General features: G+C 35.2%; 1 protein-coding gene across 2 annotated transcripts in view; it reads left to right on the forward strand.

Annotated features, from left to right (window-relative positions):
* The window catches only part of LOC119084307 (microtubule-associated protein futsch), a 107,779-nt gene that overhangs the window by 48,166 nt on the left and 32,645 nt on the right, over nucleotides 1-26,968 (forward strand). For both annotated transcript variants that reach the window (XM_037194226.1, XM_037194227.1), the window contains one exon: nucleotides 26,427-26,599. In XM_037194226.1, coding sequence (XP_037050121.1) covers nucleotides 26,427-26,599 — 173 coding nt within the window. The remainder of the gene's footprint in view (nucleotides 1-26,426; nucleotides 26,600-26,968) is intronic.

Genomic DNA, 26,968 nt, shown 5'->3' on the forward strand with positions numbered 1-26,968 from the left:
ACGCGAATTTATAAATGTTGCTGGTCAGAGAGGCGATATGATAGAAGAAAATTTTGATCTCAATTTTCGATTCTTTTCATTTAATTTATGACAATCCCGACCCAAATGCGCTGCAAATATTTCAGCCGGAAATTTGAAAAACGAAACCGATTATTTCCGCATTCTTTTCCGAAAAGTAGCCCGAAGGGAGCTATTGCAACGCTTCTATTTGTTAACCGTATAAATCGATTGGTGTATAGTGTACACGATATAATGATAACGATGCATACAGTTATTCCCACGTAAATACCGTAAACCATTCGACTAACTGCAAACTTTCGTAATTGCCAAGAGAATTTCCATCATAAGCAAACTTTAGGTATTCAGTTGCGACTTTCCAAGTGCACAGAAACAGAGAGGAACCGAATTTATTTTGCCTCCTTCTTGGAAATGAAATAATTTCCACACCAAGTTATACAATATTTGCCAACAAGGAACTGATAGCATGTAATTAACAACCCGCACACTCAGAATCATCCAAGGAACATAAACGAAGCGTGCAAACACTGAACGCTGCGGTAGACACATTCACTTAATTTTCAAGTGTTCGTCTCTCGCTTTACTCTATATAATCTTGTCGCATAAATCTTCGTGTTTAGCTTGCGTTGTCTATTCTATTCGTATTTATATACCGCAATAACTCAGTCATTATATGCGAATAAATTGGTGTCATAACACCGACGGTAAGCACAAAATAGATTTAACTTTAATGGCAAAATGGGAAATAAAATTTAATAAAAAAAGCACTGCACAAAGAACGTACAGATGACTATATGATAAGAGGAAAATTATATATACCGAACCGACTAGAAAAACATAATAAATTTATCGCGTAAATGAAACCCACGATTTTTCAAATACAAAAAATCCCAATTCATTTCTTCCATGGGTAACATAGTATCGGGCAACGGCTAAACATAAATAGCAATTTTGCTAAAGAGTTAGTGAATGGGGTTGTTTTGCGCAGTGACATTTTTGATACGAGCGAAGCGAGTCCGGAACACATCATGAATGTGGTTGTTTTGCGCAGTAGATGTGAGATTTCCGATACGAGCGAAGCGAGTCCGGAACACATCATGTACGCAAAACAACCCCATTTACTAACTAGTTAGCAAAATAGCTATTTTATTTAAATTAAAAGATTGCAGGCGGATGTGAGTAACACATTTGTCGATTATTCGCACGACTTAGGTATCTAACATACCAAATGTAAAACCATGACTTTACAGACATTTGATTAGGGCACGCCAACTGCGGACGCATATATGCTTGTATATACTTGTAGCAAAATTTAAAGGTTATGTAACGTCTAACATACGAGCTTTAATGCTAGGGGCTGTGCTATGAATAAGAAAAAGGTTAACTGTAGCCTTCTACCGTCTCTATAAATGAACTTCTCCAAAGAAAAGGTTATGAAAGAACACGTCTCGAACGAGGGGACGAAATATTCCCATAAAATCAATATTATGCAATATAACGGAAACGAATTCTTTTATCACCGCCGAAGTGATCAACAACCTGGTCTCTCACCCCGATTTCATGTACGAATTTTCTGAGGATTTTCACACCCACCACGGTGCGGGTTTTCGTTCACTTCGATATTTTAAATTGTATAATTGTTTGTCCACTGAACAAAAATCAACATTCCGGACTAAATAAAACAAAATTGAAAGTAGGTCACAGAAATGTTTGTTATTGCATTGCATGCCTCGATTTATGCAGATTAGCTCTGTTCGGGAGTTATAGTTATTACCAAAAAAAAAACCAAAAGCTCGCGTTCTCTGTCAGGAAATTCAATTTTAGATGGAAACATGGTTTCGGATAAGAGATGAGAGACCTTGGATAGTTAAAATTGACATGCGAATAGTTGAGGATACTTGGGTTATCAAACGTATGAAATCCCCAAATTGGTTACTTCTTTCGATCTTGTACTTCGTTTGTCTTAACATGAGTTTCTCTAAGACGACAATTAAGTTTCTCGCCAAAAAAGTGACACTTTCGACGATCCACCCTTAACGTCATTCAGTCTACTAGATAGAACGTCCCCAAACGATAAAAAGCCTCCCGTTTAATGGAATAAAATATAAAAAATTCGATTTAATATTTTTGGCTGATGTAATGTAATTTTACCCGACAAACATAAAGCAAACCGACCGTGCTAATGTTGAGTTTTCTTTTGTTTGGAAGCTTAATGAAGCAAAAGGAGTCTTTATGAACGTAACAATTCATTTCAATGGAAATAGAAACAAATGACAAAAGAAGGAAAATTGAATCTGTGTGGCATGATTACATTATACGTTGCCCGTGAGACTGAAAAAAAAAATGCAAAACCGTTCCGACACACGTGAATAAATAATGTGCGGCGGAAGCAAATTTCGTTGAAAGTCTTCAATGGACTTGAATTCTGTTTTAGAGTTTATTTAAATAAAGGGACGAAGCCACGTGATATTTGCTGTGGGAAGTTTGTTCAAACCTAAATTGGTTGTGTAACTGCATTTGTGGTCAGGGACCACTCAGCGTTCTTAAATTACATAAGGACAAAATCTACAGCCTGATACACTTTTATATAGCAGCAAAATTTCCCGTTTAGAAGCTTGTAACCACTTATGCTCACGTATACTTTACTCTCATTACTTACTGCTTAGAAACTAAAGCTCAAATGTATTACATTTTTACGAGAATTATGAGTTCCTGTGAACTCTGGTAAAACCAACAAACTTTAACTTTTATTTAGTGAAACCAACTAAACATCAAAATCTGAAGTAAAAGCATTTTTGCTCATAATGTCCACAGCTGGACTTGAACTAGCAACCTCTGGTTTTATAAATCCAGCGCCTATACAACTCAACCAACGAGACGAGCAAAAATGAAGTAAATGTGGCACATAAACCTTTGAAATGACTTCATTTTTGCTCGTCTCGTTGGTCGAGTTGGATAGGCGCTGGATTTATAAACCAGAGGTTGTTAGTTCAAGCCCAGCTGTGGACATTATGAGCAAAAATGCTTTCACTTCAGATTTTGATGTCTAGTTGGTTTCACTAAATATTACATTTTTGAACAATTCTATTATATTTCTAGTACATTTCAACATAAAAATTACTAATGTCAGTGCTCCATTTTTTATGATGTTAGGCCGGTTAAATCTACTTCACTGCTATGACATTTTTCATAGAAATTTACTAGAATGAAGTTACTTCACATGAAAATAGAGCGGAAATGGAAAATGGTTTATATTCTGTCACTCTTGTTGTTAAGCTCTAGCGCTTAACAAAATAAACAGAGTAAAACAAAATTTGTGTCTGAATAAAGTAAAGCACGTAAAGTATCTGTGGTCCACACTCATCAACCCGCACTGGCGCGCGTGGTGTTTCATGGCCACTCATTGGGAGGCCTACAACCAGTAGTGGATAATAAAAGGCTACTAATATATAAAAAGGCCGAAACAGGTATGACCTATCGGCCTATTCACCATCGGAAAACTCTCTTAATTTATGTCAAAATAATGTAAAAGGTGAGTGTTTGCAAAATCTCTATGTCCTTTGGGAAAAGGCTGTATATTGTTGGGGAGGTCGAGTGAATCGCCATTTTATTATGCATACAACACACAAGACATTGGACAAGTTTTGGTCCTAGTTTTCATGACGAAAATGTCAAATGAAGTTAGGAATTTTTATCCTTAAAGGCGCAATTGCTGGAACCGCAAAATATATCAAAATTGTCAACCTGAAGCGAAGCACTGTATTGTGCTTTAACGTGTTGGGCAAGGTAGGGAACTGTAATGATGAATCAATCGACGATACACTGAATATATTGCCGATTACATAAGCGCAAGATTGCAATGAAAGTCTAGAACAGGTATGGTCGATCGGCGAATTCGTCTTAAACGCACTCACATTTTATGTCAAAATAATATGAAAATGAGTGCGTTTAAGTACGAAAATCAAATTTGTATGTCCTCCGGGCGGACAATAGACCATACCTGTTTTACACTTTCATTGCAAGATTGACGGTATCGGAACCGAAGGCGAGATGCCATAATCAATAAAAATTACCGCATATGTTATTAGGTATGAATCACAGAGGTGTGTCAACGAGACAAGCGTAAACTGGATTTTACAACTTTTCATCTCTTGTCATGCCTTATGGCTTAAGCACAAGAAACGAAGAGTCGATTTGTTAGACAATTTTTCAAGCAATTGTTCCAACAACACAAACAAAACCAAAAAAATGAAATGTCTCATGTATTCCACAAGACAGTAGACGTATATTTGAATTATTTTTATCCAGTTTGAAACATCCCACTCTAATTATCCAGTCAAAGCTCACCTTCTTTTTTCTACAAGACAATGTGAATGGAACATTTGACCGTCAGCCGATTGGCTTAAAAATCGATTACATTTTGTGTTCTATTATTAGCTTAGTTATAAAAACGACAGTCGGACAGAGAGTCAATATGAAAAATCGATATTGCCCACTTTACCGCTGCTGTGTGTATACCTTATTGCCTTGAAGGTATAAAATGTTACGCTCACGCAACAGCAACCTGTCCATAATAACACAACACCTTTACAGAAAACTTATAAATCCTTATAAATATACTCGATTTCATAAATAATTCCATGGCTCATAATGTACAACATTTTGTCGTCTTATACCAACCGAGCTGTTTCGTTGTTATTTATAAAAACATACTGTACGGCCACGTTATATACCTTATACCTACCTGAGGTAGGCTACCTCCTCATTCAATTAAGTTTCATCCAAATAAATTTTTATTTTTAGGAGCTTATTTTCCGACCGAATCCGAAAGTATTTATTATTGAGAAATAAACAGAAGGCAACCGAAACAAACAAAACATAGAACAGACATAAATAATGTCGGTGAACCGGTGAACATGACTGAAAACAACTTCATAATCTAAAAAGGTATCAGGGAAAAGGTAGATACAAAATCGTTTCTCTGTATTGATCGAATTTCGGATTCATTTTCTACACACCATCGTCGTCATCATCATCATCGTCGTCGTCTATATGGTTTCATTTTGGGGGAAAATTGATAGATGTTTTAAGGATTTATTGGATGAACGGCGTCAGGTTATATATTTTCCAACTAATAACGTGTTCCAATTGACATATATTTATATTTTGTGTATCGTTCTGCTGCAGGTCGATAATGTGGTGCCTGTTAAGAAATCAGTTCAAAATAGAATCATACTTGCCGAGAACGTCGCACGTGCACACAGTAATTTCTTTTGATTTTCTTAAAGTTACGTGGAGTATTTTTTGTGATATCTCAAGCAATTTTCGCTTATGTAATACTTCCACGTTTGGTATTCTGTGGAATGTGACCTTTAACCGAAACAAATCAGTGACCTTGTTAGACAGTATTTTCCACAGAAACTATGCAGACAATGGAGAAATGTCGTCAGAAATGGGGATGGAAATTAGCAGAGAGAAATTTTCGGTTTTCATTCTAAAATTAAATCAACTCGTCGGAGAGTAGAGTGATGAGTTAAATTACTTGATTCATTGAAATTGTCAATTAGCCAGTCTGCCTTATAATGTGATTGAAGCGTACAAGATTTGATTTGTTGATTTTATTTTTAGTGAATGGCAGAGTTTCATCACTAACTATTTGTTTGTAAGGTCTTGAGAACTTAACACTTCCGTTAAACTTTAGAAAATATTTGTTTCGACAGGTCCAAGCACTAGCAATCAGCTTCACTTGACATGTGTCAAAATAAGGGTCCTCAAGGCAATGTATGGCTTATGGAAAAGTCACAGCACTGCTTCTAGCATGAATGTGGGAACCGAGTAGTTGGCACAGGTCTGTTACCTATTCGAATGCAGATATCCTTTTGTTAACTAGAACAGTTGTTGACATGAGAGAGTATGATTGTTAATCAGTTTCAGGCGAACCGTAGATGAAGGAAGATTTAAATAAAATTTGATTCGTTTACGTTGAGAAAAGTCGGATGTTTTACTAGGCTACGGCCTTGCCTGATCCTATATGGGGGCTCAACCGGGATCAGAAAATATTCAGAGGCTGATGAAATCACAGTATGCACTGCGTTTCTTTGTAAAGATAGATGACTTGTCTTCGTTGCAGCGCCTATTTTAAGTAATTTTAATTACCAAAAATAACGAAAATTACAAAAAAAAGTCTACACTTAACAAAATTAATAAATCATCACATTTTCGTTTTCAACAGATTCTACATAATTTCTAGATCCACTGACATATTTCTGGCCAAGACATTCTTAAAATCGATTTTTCATCATGGAGAAAAATGTAGATCTGGTTGTGGTCTATATTTTTCTCCATTTGACCAAAAATGAGCCATCACGGCTTCATGGTGAAAAATCGATTTTAAGAACGTCTTGGCCAGAAATATTTTTGTGGGTTTTATGATTCTTTGACAGTCTTGCTATTGAATCGTTTTTTTTGGTTTTTATCCCAGTAAACAGGTTGTTATACGTTGTACGACGAAAATTTCAACTGGGGAAAAGATCCAGCTATCAGCTGCCAGTATGTGTGGGACTAGAAATATCAGATCCTACATAAAACAAAAATGTGATAATTCCTAATTTTTCATGATTGTACCAAAGATTACTAAAAAATTACCAAAACTCTTTTGGTATTTTTTGGTAATTTGTGGTACTTTTTTGTAAGTTTTGGTAAATTTGGTAATTTTTGGTAAATAAAATTACTTAAAATAGTCCCTGCTTCGTTGTATGAGTTGAAACATACGATACAATACAAATTCTAGGCGGTAGCTATTATCACTAAAGCCTTCATATTTGACACTTGTCAATTCAGTGTTCATGCTAGAAGAACTGTGACAAAGTCCATCGCTAGCTTTGCATCCCACCTAATAATCGTGAAATTTTATTGGTGCAAAGAAGTCGAGCCATGTCGAGTTATACTGTGTTTTTCGAATATATATCTAAGTTTTAGTTCTAGTAGGAGCGACACATTTTTTTCAGTACTGCGTTCTTTGCGCTCTATTTTCACGTGAAATAACTTCACTCTGGTATTAAAATCTACATATTACGTTTGAGCTTTAGTTTCGAAACAATTCCCTATTAGATGATCAACAGTCACTAAAATTTCGCAAAAATCAAAACTCAATAATACTTAGGAATTCGGTATCAATTTATTGACGTCAAAGCTATTTTTGTATTATTTATGTTCCCCCCACACCTCCCTACATAATATGCCAAAGTACGACATATTTTATGGGACTTTTATGGCTGGATAAACCATTTTGACGAGCATTTCGTCGTCATAAATCGTAATTCCATGTTACAATTTATTTTCTTTTTGTTTTCCTTTACGTTATCGTTGCGTAAATAGAATGTCGTCTGTGAGACTTTCACGGCAAACGTTATGCCTGACTTCTTTTTGTAAAAGAGAATCATCGGACACGAATCTGTCCTTTATTTAGGAAGCAAGCGATCCATGAGAATAGTAAAAACTGGTCAACATATGAATAAAAGAATGACTTGATGTAAACGAGTAAAAAAATCCCTATTCACATTTCCAGGCGTGTGTGCTTGATGTGTAACGTTATCTGCCATCGGTTATTGTTGTACAAAGCATTCAACTTTTCAAAAACAGCAAACAAGAAAGTGGAGTATACTTTCCATCTTGCGCAAAGAAAAATAATTATGAAAAGTTATTATATTTCAGCATAATAAATGTGCACAAATTTGAATAAATTATAAATGTTCAAGTTACCAGTTTATGATTGTTCTACAACAATCAGAAATTGGAGCGTGAAACGTCTATCACAGCATATTAAACTTTAACGAAGTTTTTCAATTAGGCCCGTACAAATCATGCATGCGATAAAATCAGAGTTTTCGTTGGACAGTAGCAATGATATTTGATGTTCATGTAAATACTTTCACAGGCGTCCACAATCTTACTTTTCATGTTTCAAAGCACTACTTTCGACACCCTTATCATGTAATAAATATTATGCACGTATGACAAAGCGGTCGAGGCTTGCCGAGACGTCTTGTCATACGTGCATATTCTTTTTTATCGCATAAGTGAAAACGAGACAACAAGATATGCGAATGACACTTTGACAATGTACAGAAGTATAATGTTTGTTTATATCAATGAAAGTCTAGAACAGGTATGGTCGATCGGCGAATTCGTCTTAAACGCACTCACATTTTATGTCAAAATAATATGAAAATGAGATCGTTTAAATACGAAAATCAAATTTTTATGTCCTCCGGGCGGACAATAGACCATACCTCTTTTAGACTTTCATTGGTTTATATATCCTATGTGAATAATTTTTTCGGGGAATCACACCGCGTATGCGATAAAATCCATTAAAAACATCGGGATAAAAACTGGACTATTCAATTTTTTATCGCTTGTCATGTAAATAACTGTTGTTTGACGTAATTGAACCTTCATACGTTGTGAAAATCGTCCAAAAATCGGAGTTGTTCAGATAATAAACGAGATACAGTTGGTCGAATATAACAAGTGAGCTGCGGGAAAGTGAAATAAAAATTTGCAAACAGAAGAATAATTTGGGATTTGCGACGCGTCTGGCGGCTGTAACGATGTACACACTGAATGATTCGTAGGACGTAACCCAAATACGATGATTTTGTGTAGCCTATACTTAGGCGAAATGCGCCTAACTGTCCTTAGAGGGTATTTGATTCGAAAAAATTGATTATAATTGGTCTGCCGGTTACGCTTTCAATTAGAATAGAATTGACAAATATTAAACTGGGGTCACTGAATCGTCATACTCAGAACACAGTGTGTACTACACACTATACAAAACATTGTACAAGGATCATCCAGAATCTTAGTTTTTATCATATTACAATCTGCACTCAAGCTTTAAGATCGCATCTAAATTATTTCTGTAAAAGTGTTAGCGTAAGTAATTTAACCCATAACTCTCTCGTAACCAGAGTTACGGAGATATAAAAAAAACGGAAAATATCGATAAACACTGCTGTTACTGTTATAGTGTGTAGCCTGTGTAGCTCATTTCTTAAGAAAATAAAAACGTTTTGAAATTAATGCTTCCAAGTGTTAGACTTGCAAATTAATTGCAATTAACTGACACGAGTACTAAAAGAAGTTTATACTCGTTTTACAACGTAGCCTTTCAGCTTCAGCGTTGCATAAATAATTTGTTTGCAGCCAAAACCATTCACACTCAACCCAACCATAAAACGAAAATACATTTTCTATAAAAAATGCATCAAGGAAAACAAGCAAGCAAGTGCACGTAACGAGTACATTTATGTTGTAAAACACCTCTATGATGCCATGTGAACGTTCTAATCCTTCGTTTGAGAGATGTTTCAATGTTGTAACCCAGTGCATTCACTGTTGTGGCTTTAGATTTTCCTCGAACTTAAGATGACGGTATTCATAAAATTCATGCATCCTTACCAACGTCAATAATGTCGCTATGTATAATGCAACATAAAGAGTTTACAAAGTTTTAAGTCGCTTCGAAACAGGTTTCACCCTAAGTTTATGCGATGTTTACGAAAGGAAAATATTTTTTCCAATAATTGGGGTTTTAAACCATCTGAATGACATCACATGACATCATTTTCTAAAGTAGATATTGGGAGGTTGTTGTTGTGGTGACTCATTATCAAAATGTCATTTTTTCCCTGATGTTATATGCTTTGTCAGCGTTCCTTAGAGTGAATCTTAGAGCAATTTCGATGATAGATTAGACAATGTCTAATACACATTCTGGATAGAATTGCGTGTGGGAAGGAAAAACTGCGTTTCTTGCTGTCATAAAGGATTTTACATGCTAATTGCGTCGAAAACCGTACTTTTCATGTTTCTTTCGACGCCTTCAGCATGTAAATTCCATTACATAACTCTGGATAAAAATGAAAAGTCTCGCTTTCGTGTGTTTATTGACCTCGGCTACGCCTCGGATCCACAAAATTCACACGAAAACTCTACTTTTCATCTCTTTATCCCTAGTCATTTAAAATACTATTCATTTAGCTGCAACGCACTAGAGTGGTAATAGTTATATATGACATCCAGTGCAAAATACTTTATTAGGCTCTAGATGTGTAATTTTGCACAATACACATCATGAGCCTAATAAAGTACTTTGCACCGTGATTCATACAACGTTTTATGCCACAGAGGCATCTAAAGTTTGCAAATTTTGCATATTATGATGCTGAGTGGCACACGAAAAATATGAAATTCTTTACGAACGTTGCATCAAACTCGTTACATAATTTCATCACATCGACTTCGCATCGAGTTCAATTCAATCTGTCGGTTGTATCGAAATTCAAAAGCTCCTCTTTTTATTGATAAATTTATTGGTTTTTGACTTTAGCCTAGTTTCTGCCACTAGTGACAAAAAGTACCTTCTGTTTGTATTTAGTGACAAAAAGTAAAGCCTCCAGTGAAACAGTGATAAAAGACCCTTCATACGTCATGTCATCCAAATCATACATGAAAAAGTTCACTTTGCGCAGCTCAGTTGCGGAAATAACTGTTTCGAAATTGTCTGTGAAAAACACCCATCAATATCGAAATGACAATGACATATATGAACCCATTAGAGCTGGAAAATTCGTTCTACAAAATAAGATCCATTTACCATGTAATGTAATTCTACCTCGAATGTAACCGAAAATCATAAACAATTTCATTGATAATTTATGCGACGGAAATATCTTCTACCGTACAACCAAAGAAAATTAATTTTCCTTATCGTCTTATAATCACGAACCGATTCATTAAAAGACCAACGAACTTTTAGCCCACTTTTTTACGCTCAATAAAATTGGAATCAAATTATTTATATCACCTGAAATCATGTGTACATAAAACCTAATAGTGTACACAATCGACCGAATAAAATCGTCTTATCGGTTGGTTGTATCGCTTTGAACCGAAAAAAGAAAAATTATGAACTGAGAAATGCAAAATTAGTTTTTTACGATTTAATATTTGTTTGGATTTCCGCTCTATTAAACACTTGGACGAATAAAAAGTGGAATATTAAAAAATAGCGAACTGAGACAGCAGAAATAGGCATGGATGTGCTCTTCTAATAATTATTAGTCATTTAAAACATATTGCTGGCTAAGTCAACCTCTACTATAGCATTGTACAACAGTTTACTCACCATGTTCAACGGAATAGTACATTACCAACCAATGTGACAACCGGCTTCGCCTCGGATCGGTAAACTTCGCACAAGAATCATTTACATCATTTGTCCCATTTCCTAGTAAGGTATTTTAATCAAAAACTTGAGGTAAAGTTTAGCTGGCGTGAAGTAAAGTTCACGTTACCTCACGCTTTTGATTTCTATTCGAAAACGCGAGGTAAAGTTAACTTTACTTCACGGAGCCAAAACTTTCCCTCAAGTTTTAGAATGAAATATCTTACTTGACAATGGGGCAAATGATGGAAATTGTACTTTTTGTGTAAACACACAAGAAATACCATTTGATTTCCATCATTTGCCCCATTCGTAAGTAATGTACTATTAACGCTCATGCCAAAATGAAGTAATGACTCATTTTCCAGGGATGCAGTGAGTACCTCAACAGTGCACGAAGGGATTACGGGTCGATTAGTTATAACTGCTCAGTAACTATAGTAAGATGAAAAGAATATCTGCGTCTCTAAGCGAGGTCTCTATATTTAACTTCATTTGACTTAACTCGAACTGATTTCTATGTTTGCGATGTTAAAAGTTTGATCAAATAAGTCGAAAAGAAAGCACATTGTCTCTCATTCCATTTCCAAATTCAAGTTTAACTTCCCTATTGTCTCTTTGACGTCTTGTCAAGTATTTTTTCGGATTTGAAAACATTATTTTCCTTTGTTCTTTGTTTTAAACATCACATAAATGTGATGTCCTTGCATGTGTACCGGTATGCACAGTACGAATACCCCGACAAGAGCTGTGACCTTTTCACATATCAGTTACATCCCTTAACCTATAGTTTACCTATCTGAGTGCAATAAATAAAAGTAAATCTTCATGAGTCTATACCATACCACCGCCATATGCCGTAAAGGTAACATTTTTAGCATAAAAACCGTTCGACGTAAAATACACGATTGTACAAAAATCGCGTGTGTAAAACCCATCAAGTTTCCCATAATGCCAATGAGAATTTGGTCGGTATATAATGTACATTTTCTCCAGACATAATGCGGAAGAACGCAAACGGAGCGCCAATATTTCAACATTTTTTTGTTGTTCGCATTGAACACTTCTTATCCGAGACAAATGAGTGTAGTTAATGTGGAGAAGGTGTTTCGAAGCCTACAGAAAATTATGCCAGAGACAGGCAGATATTCATCAAAAGCTTTGGAAATAAAATGGAGGAAACGGAATTGACGGAAATAATGTCGTTGCAATTGTTGGTAATATACAGATAGCTAATCACCTGCTTCCCCAATATTCCTCATTCGAATGGAAATTGTTTTCTTCGGAATAAGTAGCATCTGTGGCTCAAATGCAATTGAATTGTTATACCAAGCGAAAATTCAATTTATTCAACAAATTGAGAATGTTACTTTGAATGCGCTACTTTCCATAACAATTTTCAGTGGATGGTTTTCCGTTAGTTCATTCCGTTAGCTTTACATAGTTCGTGCCAGTTTTTCTTTTCCGAGGCTTAGCGTCATTGAATTTCATTGATATTTGTTAATAGGGAATGTCAACCGAATTCATGTCGAGGCGCAGCACTGCCTCTAGCGTGAACGTAGAAATATTCGGAGACTGATGAAATCTCAGTAGGCTCTACCTTTCTTTTGTACAGATAGATGACTTGTTTTCGTTGTATGAGCAACAATCCTAAGCGGTAGATCTTGTCACTAAAGCCTCCAAATTTGACACTTGTCAATTCAGTGTTCATACTAGGCGTAGTACTGTGGTCTAAGTTTACTTCAACTGTTTTACTAGCTGGTCCAATCCAAGGCTGTATACTTTGGGGAGGTCACGCAGACCGCCATTTTATTAGATACGCGGGAACACACCACTTCTGATGACTTTACATATACAAAAAATTCACCACATCATCAAGACGACGAGAATCATCAGAGTAGGTGAATTTTTGTATGAAATCGGCCATTTTATCATCAAGTGTGGTGTGTCACCCGCGTATCTGTATCTGCGTGACCTCCCCAAAGTTTACAGCCTTGGGTCCAATCGTACTGTTTTTTCAGGGTTTCGGCACTACCACGCATTGTCAAAAAAGTGCTGAATATCTTAAGAGGGCAGACTAGGTGTGAAGTAGGCTATATATTGAAAAATTGGTTTTAAAATTAATGTAGACCATTTAATGAAAATCTGTTCCAGCAATTAGATGAGCAATATGTTTATCTATCTCTAAAAAATGAAAAACGATTTACAATAAGCAGCAGTTGGAAGAAAACCGATTTCCAAAATATGAACGTCGCTTAAAGTTAGGCTATGCAATATTTTTTTGGAAATCGGTTTTCTTCCAACTGTTGCTTATTGTAAATCGTTTTTCATTTTTTAGAGATAGATAAACATATTGCTCATCTAATTGCTGGAACAGATTTTCATTAAATGGTCTACATTAATTTTAAAACCAATTTTTCAATATATAGCCTACTTCACACCTAGTCTGCCCTCTTAACGGTCACAGGGAACTTTATCTCTAGGTAATCTTCTTTATCTGCCGCAGCTGTATTTTGTGCATGTGGTGCTACATCTGTGGCAGCTATTGTAGATTACCTTAAGACAACAATACCTGTTATATGTGTGATTTTCGACACTTCAAATTTACGCATTATACTTGGTTCGCGGTACACCGTGCAATTGAAGTATAAGCAGAGCATATGTATGATGTGACGAGCTGGTAAAACAGCTGAAGTAAAGCTAGATATGAACTCAGTTGACGGTAACTATATTGATTTGGATTTTTTTTATCAGCTAAGTTGTGTGCAAGGAAAATCTCGAAATAGTTTCATAAAAAGCAAAATAGCAAAATTTAGTGAGGTAGATCTCAATATTGAACATACACATCCAATGAGGAAGTCATCAATAAAATTCACACAAAAACTGGAACTTTTTTATCCCAGTAAATGACTATATATTTCATCGTAGGTGCTCCGCTCGTTAAAACTTTTGAAATTACTTTTTCGTTTATTGTTTCTTCGTTTTAAAAGTGAATGGATCACTCCCTCGAAAGCATCTTACCTGAAAGCGTGATAATGTTTTAAGTCTTTTAATTGAAACAAATAGGATATCGTTTGAAAAACTTATATGATATCGTGTATCTGTTTGCCACCGGTACACACAGGTTAGCATCCATCCGACCAAATTCTTATAACTCATTAAAAAGTTGAAAATTTAGAAGTTTTCTGCAATACATTCCATTTACGATGCTTTATTCGCAGGAAACAATTTGTTATTCGAATGAATAAATAAGTAATTCTTATTTACAAGTCACGTCAGTAGCACACGACGGGTAGCTGACATCTATTAATTTATGCGAATTTGACTATTGCTCTTTCGCATAGTTTTCCACTTGGTGAATTTGTTAAACATTTCTGAAACAGGAGCTAATTACTCTGCAAACTTTTCTTTTTAAACGTTCGAGTTCGATACAATTATAGTGTTGCAATTAGTTCACTTTTCACGTTTTCATTTAAAGTCATTCAACATCAAGCTCAATTTACATTAGTACTAAGCATGGGCGTCTTACAAATTTTTATTTCTATTTTAAATTACTGCTTCATATGTGCGGTGTGATTAACCTTATTTTTTCACTCAAAAGGAGGCCACGATACAACGAAGTTTTTGTGACACTTTCTCTAATGACAGCTCAGTCTTTTTACTCCCCTCTTGTTTTGACAAAGGAAAAACAACCATTTACATAACAAGGGAAAAAATGTTGAAAAGTACAGTTTTCGTGTGAATTCTGTTATTCCGAGGAGAATCCGCGAGGTCAACAAAAAACACGATTATGGATTTTAGATGCTTTTGAAACGCAAACCAATTTTCTTGTTTTCCCTATGTGTGTAATCAGCCACTTTCGCCCCTAGAGAAACAAAGGCATGTAAACAGAAATTTTCTCCTCCGAAACTTTGTTTTTGTTTTGCAAAATTGTTTAAAAAAAATTGTTGTTTTGTGAGGGATTCTTTTGAAAAACAGAAGACCGAAAACGGATGCATTTTCTATTGGAATTTTTTATATGTGCCACTAAGGTATTCGATCGCAGAAGCCAAAATAACTTTCAAAAAAAATTCTTCGAAGCTTGTGTGGCTAGTGTGAGGTGATCAAAAACCAAAAACTTGCTCTTTTCTTACAAAAAAGAATTATTATTATTCTTACAAAACTTTCTCCAGGTACACGTGTCATTAGAAAGGTAATTGCATGTACTTCCGGGGCAGTTAGGGTCTTATTGGGTCTAAAATTCGTCCACACTGAGACAGTTGTAGTTTTCAACCGAAAAAAGACTGAAAACTTACAATTTTCTAACAGAAATTTCTCGAGGTACACGAAACATTCATGGTCGTGGGGTGTCATTAGAAAGGTAACATTTTCATCGTTTTCATCGAGGAAGTCCGCTTGAGAATTATGAAACTTGAAGCTTCTCCAGGCAGTGTTCTGCACCGTGATTTATTCCCCAGAGTTGGAATAAACTACTTAATTTTGCCATTAAAAGATTTTTTTGCTCTCATATTTATTGTAGCAAAACAAAAAGCAATCCATCCAGTAAAAAGTGTGTAGCAGCAAAAGCTTTTTAACCGTTTTTTCTCTCTCTTCAAAATTGCAGCACAAATTTTTCCACTTTTCCCGGAAAACACATGAAGATTTTCATTTTCATTATTCCGTATACCTAACGAACATTTCACTGGATCAATATCGTGGTACCTTTTTATAGAACGAACGTTATAAGAGGCCCGGCATTATGCAGACTGCAGCAGTTGTCGGTATAATTGTACATATATATGGATGTAACCCATTGTATACTGTTATGCCTTGTGTGTAGGTTGAACATGTACACTTCCACACAACTGAGCTACATCACGAAATAAATTCGAACCGCACCCCTTAGTGCTTCTAATTAGTTGTTATTGTGGTAAAAATGTAGAGAAATTATTGTTTTTCCTTTGTTGGTTAAATCCACTCGCGTATGTAATATGATTATTAATGGGGCAACGGAGTGAATGGAATATTTTATTCTAATTACCTAAAAATATTTGAATCATTTTTTGATAGCGACGGTGAAATGGTAATTATTGTTTGTTGTTGTTGTTGTCGGTTCCAGTGCGTTCGTTTCGTTCGTTTAGTCGAAAGGGTTTTTTTTGTGTTGAAGTGGGATTTTTTTTCTGCTCTCAAAGGATCAATTACCGATGTCATGTGGTAATAATTCACGAACGGCTATTGTGTCAATATTAGCTTTTTTATCAATTAAGAATTGAATGCGTTGTATTTAGTTCAATCAACCCAACAACATGAACATGCAAAACGAAAAATTCTAGGCGAGTTAATGGTACCGGTGTTGAGTTACCCAGTGTTTATAGTTTGAATGACGATTCGTTTGGAAGCATTTGTAATACATGACTCGGAAGTATGACAGGTCCCGAGGGGCTCGTAAATTTAGCAAAGAGCTCACATTCCATTCGAGATAAACGTGAAAATAGAGAGGAAAAGTAAATTGATTAAAAAGGGCAAGGTCGTATCGAGACAAATTATTTAGGGCTTTTCTCTGGCGGATTTTAAGTGGCCTGAGACCCCACAGCCTAAACAAGAAACTCGTTCCCCAACTTTCTGTGAAAGATTCTTACGTGTTAAGCACGAATCGTTCTTATACGTCAATTACCTTTTGCTTTCTGTTTACTTTACAAAGGAAGGATTTTCTATTGGTTGACAGTACATCAGGTCTCAAAGGTTTGCTTGAGTCACAGCAGTGTAAATTAAACCAAGTAGGAGTGCTTGATTGGACTAGTGACCTGAATTATCTAGAAGTGTATCAGGTCCCTTATTTGACTTTTCAAAAAATTAGCTCTCGCTCCTGCCTGGTTAATTTTACTCTGTCATTCGAGAATTTAATAGGACATTCGAAATTTTGTAACGTTTCGAATTGGCAACGGACTATTAGAATATCTACGAGTAAGTGTTACATAGAAAGCGATCGAGAATTTGTGCTGCGACATGGTCTTTGAACTTGTTAAAGAGAGTATAGAAGAGAAAAACTTCTCTCTCGACCACTGATGTCAAAAATGTGTAAAGGATATATTCAAAAAAAACAACCAACTTCGATCTTTTGTTATTTTAGAAAATCTGTTAAACCGTGATGGCAAATTAGAGAAGTTCCTGGAATTTAATTCCCCTAAGATCGGGTCTGAAAGGAGTACAAATGTTTATTGAAAATTAGAACTGGACATGTAGCGGTAGTTGTTCTTCTTGCAGTTATTGATGAATATATCATACTCGCTGCGCTCGTTTTTATTCGATAAAAGACAATGCATTTTCTCGTCACATATTCACTCACAATTCATTTCTTCCCGGTCTATTCGAATGAGTTCAGTTATTTTTATCATATTTTAGTCTATATGTACCTTATATGTATGGATATGCCATCATCATAAAATCAATTTGTTCTCTCATTATTATGTTACAAAAATATTGTCAGAATCCCATTATGGTTATTTACAATGAAAACATTCAATATGCCGTACATTTCACCAGATTAATTTATTTGTATGTATACGTTCAAAAGTCTATTATGTTCGAAAGGCAAGCACTCTACCCTTACCTCCGAGCTTCTATCAGTCAATACGATGTTCCTACTGACTGCTTGCTGGAAATATCTAAAGATGAAATAATAGAAAAAACGAAAAATTGTGTCTGGTGTTACGTAAGTCTTATCTCGCTCTTTCTCTATTCGATGAAAGACCAACTTTAGAGTGTACCTATTTATCATCTTTTTACTGTCAGCATTACATTATTGTCTCGGCAAAACTTCCTCCAATGACACAGACAATTCCCCCAATAGTCCTTTCCCAATACAAATGATAGTTTGAGTTGAAAATCAATTTTATTTATTCAAAGAAAAAGTTCTAACTACCTCCATCAAGTGAGTGGGGGGAACGGTAGGAGAGGATATTACATACGATTGCGGGATTGTGTGTGAAAACGCTGTGTATAAAATATGTCAATGGCAAAAATGTGTGTAATGACTTCTTCTTCCTCTGCTTTTTTTTCTCATTCTTTGGAAGGCAAGCAGTCTGACAATGATATATAGATTTTCGGGTTGAATGGTTACGAAAGTGAAAATGTCGAACATTTTTCACATAAAATTTTTTCATCCTCAGTATTTGCTTGTCATGGGCTCCTTTTCCAACAAAAGGTAAATGCAAATTGAAATATCTATCGTTGTTATATCCGGTGTACGGTGTACGGACGCGCTTGTGTTCTTATCCAATAATATTGGACCAGGAGGCGGAGACAGATTGCCCTTTTTTTCTGAATAATTGTGTGAACCGTAGACAGTACGAAGCCTTAAAGATTGATTACTGAAAATTCTGGTGGGAAAGTAGTTGATAAATGAAGAAAATAAAAAGAATTCGGCGACGGGTTGCTTCGCAGGTAAAATCTCCACTGGCGGTTGTGTAGGAAAATGGGGAAAATGTGCAGCACTATTTGATAAATAATATTTGAGGTTAACGTAATAGAGAGTCAATAGTGTAGAGTTTAGTCACTAACACCCACACGTGTTAGTCGCCGAAATGATAAATACGTTTTCGCCGACGTCAATAGAACTCCTTTTTTTCAGTGTGTGCCGTTGACGCGACGAAATACGTCTATAACGACCAAAGCTTGTATCTACCAGCTCGAACTCCCCACTCCATTCACTGAAAACGACGAACTTTTGGATTCAGGACACTAGTCTACTCCACGCCCTAATTATGTATACTTTACTCATTTTACGTGTTACGGCATGTTTCATTTTCATTTACATTGCCTAATCACGTAAAGCATTGTACTTACGAGGTTCCAAGTTGTGTATTTGATGAGTGTGGTGTTACAGCCCGACCCGAAGGGTCCTCGGAAGTAATATACTAATACGATTTCAGGAATGTAATCTGTCTGCTCCTAGAAGTCGAACTTATGCTTCATTAACCTGTTACAGACCAGTACCATTATCGGGTCTATTACTTCCATCGATCAAAGTATTTTCAATCGGTTGATTTCAAATCTTGTACTTCAATTTCTTTAACATCCATTTTACCATATTAAGGACCATATTACCCAACGCTTGTCATTACTTTTCTCGTCATTATCGATAACAGCTGAATAGCCGTATGTGACCGGTTAAAACTACAGCAACAACGAAACAGTAAAAAGCCTTTAATGAAGAACATTTTGAGACAATGTGTACAGCAATTTATTCATCTAAAAATAGAGTACTATTCTGTCGATCCATCCGTTATAGCTAGATATCCAAAACGATACGGGAAAAAACTTCATCAAAAATTAATGATGGAAGTTTGAAGAGTGTTCTTATCCACCTATCGAAATTGTCACTACTCGACCAGTCATCATTTTTGTTTCTATCGATTATCATAATAGCAACATGAAACTGTGTAGACAGTATTCACCTGCGGGGATATTCCACCCAGAAAATCGACAATACTTTCGAGTTTTACATTACACACCAAAGCGAAACTGTGTTATAACAAGCGATGTGCCTTTTTTAACGAATTTATGGACACCGCATAAGCTATCAAAAACGAGGCTTCCGAAATTATGTTCAGTTCATGTTACAACATTTATAATACGAAAAAGACGTCGGCCATACGATACAATCCAGGTATACAATTTTCGTAATATAATTTCTCTCGGTTTTTATAATTTGATATTTTGTGTTTGGTGGATTCTTTTCGTTTGAAGTGCGTGTTTATTGGACATTATGAAAATTACTTTCCGAGTGTTTTCCTTCGTCTCTACAAAAAAAACCATTCTTCGTTTTGTTCTATTTATAATTCAGTGGAGTAGAGAGGAGGTGGGTGTAAGAATTTAATTTGTCTGAAGATGTTGGACTGGTTCGTTATTCAGAGCCTGATGATAGCCTCTAATGACTTTAATGATTGCTTTTCGTGTGAGCGTATTACTTTCCGAAGAATTATGATAATGTGTAACACATTGTAACATTCTGACGGTGTTAATAGTTTATTACGATTGGCTTCTCTTTCGCAAAGTGCTTTTTTATGACAGGGAATCTCAGGTAAATAATTCATATGTCTGTAGGTGGGGCAATCACATTCAATTTATATGTAAAACAGAGGTTATCAAGGTTCAAGCCGTTTTTCTTTCTCTATTTGAATTAAAAGATTCTGGGACTGACGAGGTAGCTTCAATTCTTTTTTGATAAGAATTTTTGTTAGAATTTTAAGAATTTAAGAATTTTTGGGAATTTTAAATAAATTTTAATAATTTTGAACAATTTTAAGTATTAAAACAATATTTTTAAGAACTTAAGAATTAAATTTACGAATAATAAGACCTGATTGAAATTGATCAGTGTTCAGTGAGCACTGCACACTATGCTGATGGCTGAAACCTTTATTGTCAGCCCATCTGACAACATTTTTTTACTCACAGCTCTGAAATCATAAGGTTCAACAATTTCCGATTCATACAACTGAAAATCCACAAACTCGATCACGTGACGAGTTATGTATAGGTCATCTTAAAGGCCGTTAGAAATGCCATCCACGTTAAAAAAAAGCTCATACAAATGAATGAATAAACGAAACATTTAACGAAACTTAAGTGAGGCTACGTCTGAAAGAACCGTATCTATAGATCATTTTCATGACCTTGTAAACGTCAGACACGATACCAACTGTCAGACATGTCGAAAAATATCGAATGAATTGAACGAACGATTTTCATATAAAAATCAGTAAATTGAACGCAGTTAACGTCAATTGATTGAGGTTAAGGACTACTTGACGAAAAATTAATTGGGGTTACATTGACCAGTACCGTATAATGAAACCCTGGAGATGAATGACCGAAAAGTTTGATCTAAATCTATCCTCGATCACATTTATAAATGTGATTTCGAATATCCAAAAATTCACTAATACCACCGAACAGCAGAACAATTGGCGAGTTTTACGCTCAACAGATGTCACTGCTTTCTATACATCTATTGTACTTTAGCTACAAATAGTGACGCGAAAATAGACCAGATTTGACAGAAGAACAAAAGAAAAACTTGAATTATTTGACATAAGCAATATTCCAAGGCTGTACACTTTGGAGAGGTCATTCAGATGCAGATACGCACGTGAATAAAATGGCGATCTGCGTGACCTCCCCAAAGTTTACAGCCTAGCAATATTCTACTATTATTTTAGGTGCTTTGAAAAAGCTGTACAGCAGTAGATCACTCTATTCATTCGAATATTTACGAAGTCTTTCGATTTAATCGGTAGATTTAGTCATAATTTTGATGTCCCTTTGTGTTCTTAATCGTGCTGTAATTACTTCCGGAAACAATTTTTCTGATTCAATGTTTCCACTTTACCTAAACCATACTGCAATTTCGTCATTAGCAATGCATTGAATTTTATTTTCATGAAAAGTAATAGACAGAAACAGAATCCAATTTTATTTTTATCCAAACGAAAATTTGCATAATTTTGTTTTCATTTTTCGTTAAAATGTTTTTTTTTTGTTGAGCTCTCAGAACTTTTCCGTTTCAATTCGAAAATATTTAAAATGATTAAGCTCTGAATGCCATTTCAGTACGATTGTAAGCTTATGGCTCTGCTCTTTACATCCTTCGTCGAAGTTGCATAATATTTGTAAATTTTAAATTACATTAAACTGGCTATATACACGTATTTATCTGCACCGACACACTCGACGATTTTTTTTTTCAAATAAATTATTTTGTTATGAGCTTTTGAATGTTTAATGTTATATTATGCACAAAAAAATGCACCGCGTAGAATTCATGAAGTTTGCCTTTTCGCCAGTTTATCAAACAATGCCATGTCATTTAAATCCAATTTCTATACATGATGAGAACTACAGTAAAAACTCCAGAAGCACTTCAGAGTAAAAGCAGCATATCGTCGGATAGAATTTACTAATTAAATTTATTCAAGGGAAATTCGATGATTTGCATTCCGTAACACTCAACCAAATGATATGAGCTGGGAAAATATTAAATTTAAATTTCGTTATATATTGAAAAAGCACTCAAGACTGTGCTTAATGATACGTTCCATGAATTTCATTTAAGAAAACTGTCTCCTTATTTCTCGGTAAATTTTGTTAAATTATGAAGTACGCCAACATTCTCATCCAAGATGGATTCATTCATACGTGACAAACTCCTCTCTATCATCATCATCTGAGCTTTTTTTTGTGTGTGTGTGTCGTTATTCTGCAAAAATAAACATTTTTTCTATCAACTTTGCTATGGCACTTCAAGACGTGAAAGCATATAGACACAGACATCGTTTTTAACCTTGGCGCTTACTCAGCTGAAATGAAATATAAAACCGACTAAAAATGAGGACGATGAAAATTATAATCACCCAGGAAATATACACTTCACGCTATTAAAAAAACGAAATATTTTCAATTCATCATTTCACCGTGCCACCCATTCGTGTACCCTTTCGGAGGCATAATATTAACGGAATTTTGAGGTGATTTGTTGTTAATGTGTGTAGAAAGTGGCAGAAATGCCCTAATGATTGTATTTCCATTCTTTTCGAAAATGTCAGCATTCGCAAACTTTTCTTCTTGTCTACGTCTTTCCTATGATTTTTCATTTGAAGTCACATCAGTCAATTAAGGGCTAATTTTTATAAATTTCCACGCCAACATGGATGTTTTCGAACACCCTCCTCGTCTTCCTCACAAAGAGATACGAAACGTTACTGTCACACACGGCCAGACCCTCGGTGTGTGGCATTCTTTGCGTAACTTTATAAGTAAAAGTGGATCCTTAAAAATCTGAGAATAATAGAGACTCAAAGGGAACATCTATACAGGACCCTCAGCAACACAATGTCTTCTTGATATCTGTAGCGGAATTAATTGTTATCAGACACACATATAGTTTGTATTTTTAGAAGTTCAATATATGCTCTACCCCTCATCCCTTTATGGGAATTTGGGGAATAGTCATACATTTGACACCTTAGAAATTCACATTTATCTTGTTATCAATGATTGAAGACCAGGATGACAACACTGAATTGCTGGTGTCCTTTATGGTTTTCCCTTCATTTTTCTACATTTTCCCAAGAAATATGGAAAAATGTAGAAAACTTCGTGAAAATGTGGGAAAATGTGAAAATGTTTTTCCAAAAATAATAGTCACTGATAAAAGTAGTGGATTGCGACTATTTTGACCATTTTAGTTCCTCTGAATGGTTCAGTTAGACATTTACAGAGAAATTAACCTTTAGGCATAGTCTGGCATAGTGGACAGACAAGTAACAGAATCATCAGTAACCGACAAAATAATATAAATGTTCTGACCGAACCAGACCTTTAAATACAAAATCTATGACAAACCTAAACGATGCAAAAGATTTTTGACGAACGCGAAAACAATTGAAGTACCAGATTTTACATTTCATTACGATTGACGCTTACCTCAAAAACATCCTCAAAAATAATAAAAATCACAAACAAATGTGGAATTGAAACCATTTCACCGTCATATCGTCGGCCCACCGAAATGATTCGCAAAATTAATGGAATTTAATAGTGTATAGACAACATTTTACTGGCTTATGCCATAAGTCATGCTTAACAATGACGGTGGGGTTACACTTTATAAAATTAATGAGATTCATACACAATGGGCAAAGGATTTGTGTATTTAACAACGTTGTATGAATAAATTATCACTACGAGTGTATGAATACGGAGGAGTACACACTACACATATATTCGAAATGCATTGTAAATGTGTGTTGACATCTTTTTGTCCTGGAAAACATTGAAGAACATTTCGAAAATGTTTGGAACATTAAGGACAATTGAGAGCGAACAATATTATTTCAATAGACTCGGTAACTACGACACTATGCCGAGATCGTTCTAATTAGGCTTCGGACGACCATTCGAAATTCACTCTCTTCATTAAGTTTTAATAAATCATTTTTGTGTTGCAAGACCGTTTTGTTTGATTAACGATTACAACGTTTTGTGAACTTTAAAATTTTCCATAAATAATTTTTGGCATACACACACAGACATTGGTACTCACACAGCCCGCACAGCACTCACCTTTTATGCCTCGACGACGTTGGCTTTTTAATTTAGTTACAACATCGAAAATGTATCTATAGAAAAGCTATTACAGTAACTTTCGGATGAAAAGCAAACACGAATCTGCATAATGTCTTCATAAATCAATTTTTTTCTCTCTCTTCTCGTCGGTAATGTTCCCTCTTGAAACTCATGTTCTTCGTAAGTTTTCCTTCCGTGTACATCGCAGTTCTATAATATATGGCATCTCGAACAGCGCGCCTATCATGTAGTGTTATGATGTGGAAATGAGAAATGTTGTGGAGATTAATCATTTCACATGCATCAACTTTTCATTTTATCATCACAATTTGCTTTTTTTACAACAGAAAACATTTCGTTCATTAGCGTAATTATGTGAAGAACGAAAGAGCACAAAATAAATAAATTAATTGAAGCAATTAGAAAGTGGTCTTGTTACCGAGAGGAGGGAGAGGATGATTGTACATTTTGTGTTTCGTCGATTTTTTTAATTAATTGGTACAAGGTCGGTCTCGTGGACTGATTGTTGAGAGTCTCATGTTTTTTTTTAAAGTAATTTCACAATGACGTAAGTTACTTTGGGGAGTGGAATATGAAATTTGTTGATGTGGGTTTAGGGAAGAGATGACAAAACCCCAAAAAACGATCCATTTTACTAAATTGCCTTTACGTCCTCAAAATAAAAACCTCCCAAAAACCGCGTACAATTGAAGTGTGACGCAAGTCCTTTTTACCCTTAATAAAATGCGTCACAAACGGCTGATGATGAGGAAGTGGAAACGGAAAATTTGGTTATTAAAAATCGCAGATGGACGTGCGCGTGTAGCGCTCATCCAAACGTTACAAATGTAGTTTTTGGGCAATATCAGTTGTTTTATAAGTATTGATATCTATCGAATTTTCATTAACAAATCGGTCTGTACGATTGCATCCACCTCTTAAGCTCAGCCGAAAGGCACTGCTTAGACACTTAAAACACTCATAACTTCCGAATCGGGATACTATAAGGAATAACCATAAAACAAGTGTCGACTACAATCCGAAACTTTATAAAACCTTTGAACTGAACTTTCTATCAAGTCAAAATATGAAAATCAGTTTCTTCACAAAAATTTCTAAGCTTTAAAATTCAATACCTCGGTCAAATCTTAACCGATTCTGACGTGGGGAATTCCATTAATTTTGTGACACGAAGCTCCTCACTTTTGGATGTAGGTCAGAAAATACGATCGCAACATTTTTCGGTTATTCTGCAATATAGAGGTCGTGCGGCCAAAGAAGGTCAACAATTTCTACAAAAAAAAACTTTTTGAGTGCATCGGAACCTGCGTCACAGCGCCTTACTAACGTTATGAGGAAAGATTGTCAAAATAGTGAAGACAGTGGCTATTTTTGATTTTTTTTTTGTTGATAAATTTGGAAATTTTAAAGAAAACGCAATTTATTATAGAACAGTTTACAAGCCATCAACTGCGTCAATCTCTCCCAAAAACACTTCCAAATGTATTCTAAATTCTAACAAGTAGGGGCAGAATGATTAAGTTTATTTTAACTTCTTGTACGAATGCATTGAGAAGTGTTTTTCGGAGATATTGACATAGTTAATGGTGGAAACAATTGTTTCGACATATATCTAACTAATAGAATAGAAAAGAAATTAAATAAATGAAGAAAATCGTCCGTTTTTAATCAATAAAACTGTGTCATAGAAAAGTCCCATTCGTCCATTTACTTCACTGACATCATTTTCTTCACGTTCTAACTATCTGTAAAGTCAAAAAGTTAAATACTTTCTCGGACACTTCGTAAAACTTACTGCATTCCACCTATACAACGAACTCAATTCAGGTCATTCGAAGACATGCACCGAAAAAATATAAAATCCAAATGTTAACCAATTTCAAAAGTATTTCAAAAGACATTACGTTACCAGCTGTACGGTGCAACGTACGGACTTTTCAATTTTACCAAACCACACATTTGTTAAATGTGTAGAAGAGAACTAGAGAACAAGAACTTCTTTATGGACAATGTGGATTGATCGTCACTTTTATTTATCTACTTTCAGGTGAACGTCTAATTCAATATGCCAGTGAAAATTTAGTTACGGAAATATTAATTCATCCACAATACAATACTCTAATACAATGTATGCGGAATCTATTAAGCAGCTTCACTAGGCATAGACACATTATTCATGCTGGATATACATTTTCCGGAAATGGATCGTGGATCTTACAGGTGAGGCATAAACCAATTTTTGCTGTTCCTTTTTTTCTCACAACATTACTTTGAGCTGGCAATTTTAATGGATTTTTATTTTGAATTTTTTTCTTTTAAAATTTTCGGAATAAAATTTTTTTTATTTCGCACATATCACAGAACGCGGTCCACGTTAAAAAAAACAACTCGTAAAATGTGGCGCGTGTTAAGGATTACGTGACCGGAATACTCCTTCCAAAGATTCCCATTTCTTTTTCTACATTCGGGTCTTTTTGTTGAGAAGGTTTTTTCTTAAGTAAATTGGTCGGTTGTATGTTTTACATCCAATTCACTTTTAAAATTGGAATGAATAATGGTCTGGCAGTGTGGGTATAATTTCGGTAATGT

The sequence above is a fragment of the Bradysia coprophila genome, unplaced genomic scaffold (genome assembly GCF_014529535.1).
Source record: "Bradysia coprophila strain Holo2 unplaced genomic scaffold, BU_Bcop_v1 contig_732, whole genome shotgun sequence".
NCBI lineage: Eukaryota > Metazoa > Arthropoda > Insecta > Diptera > Sciaridae > Bradysia > Bradysia coprophila.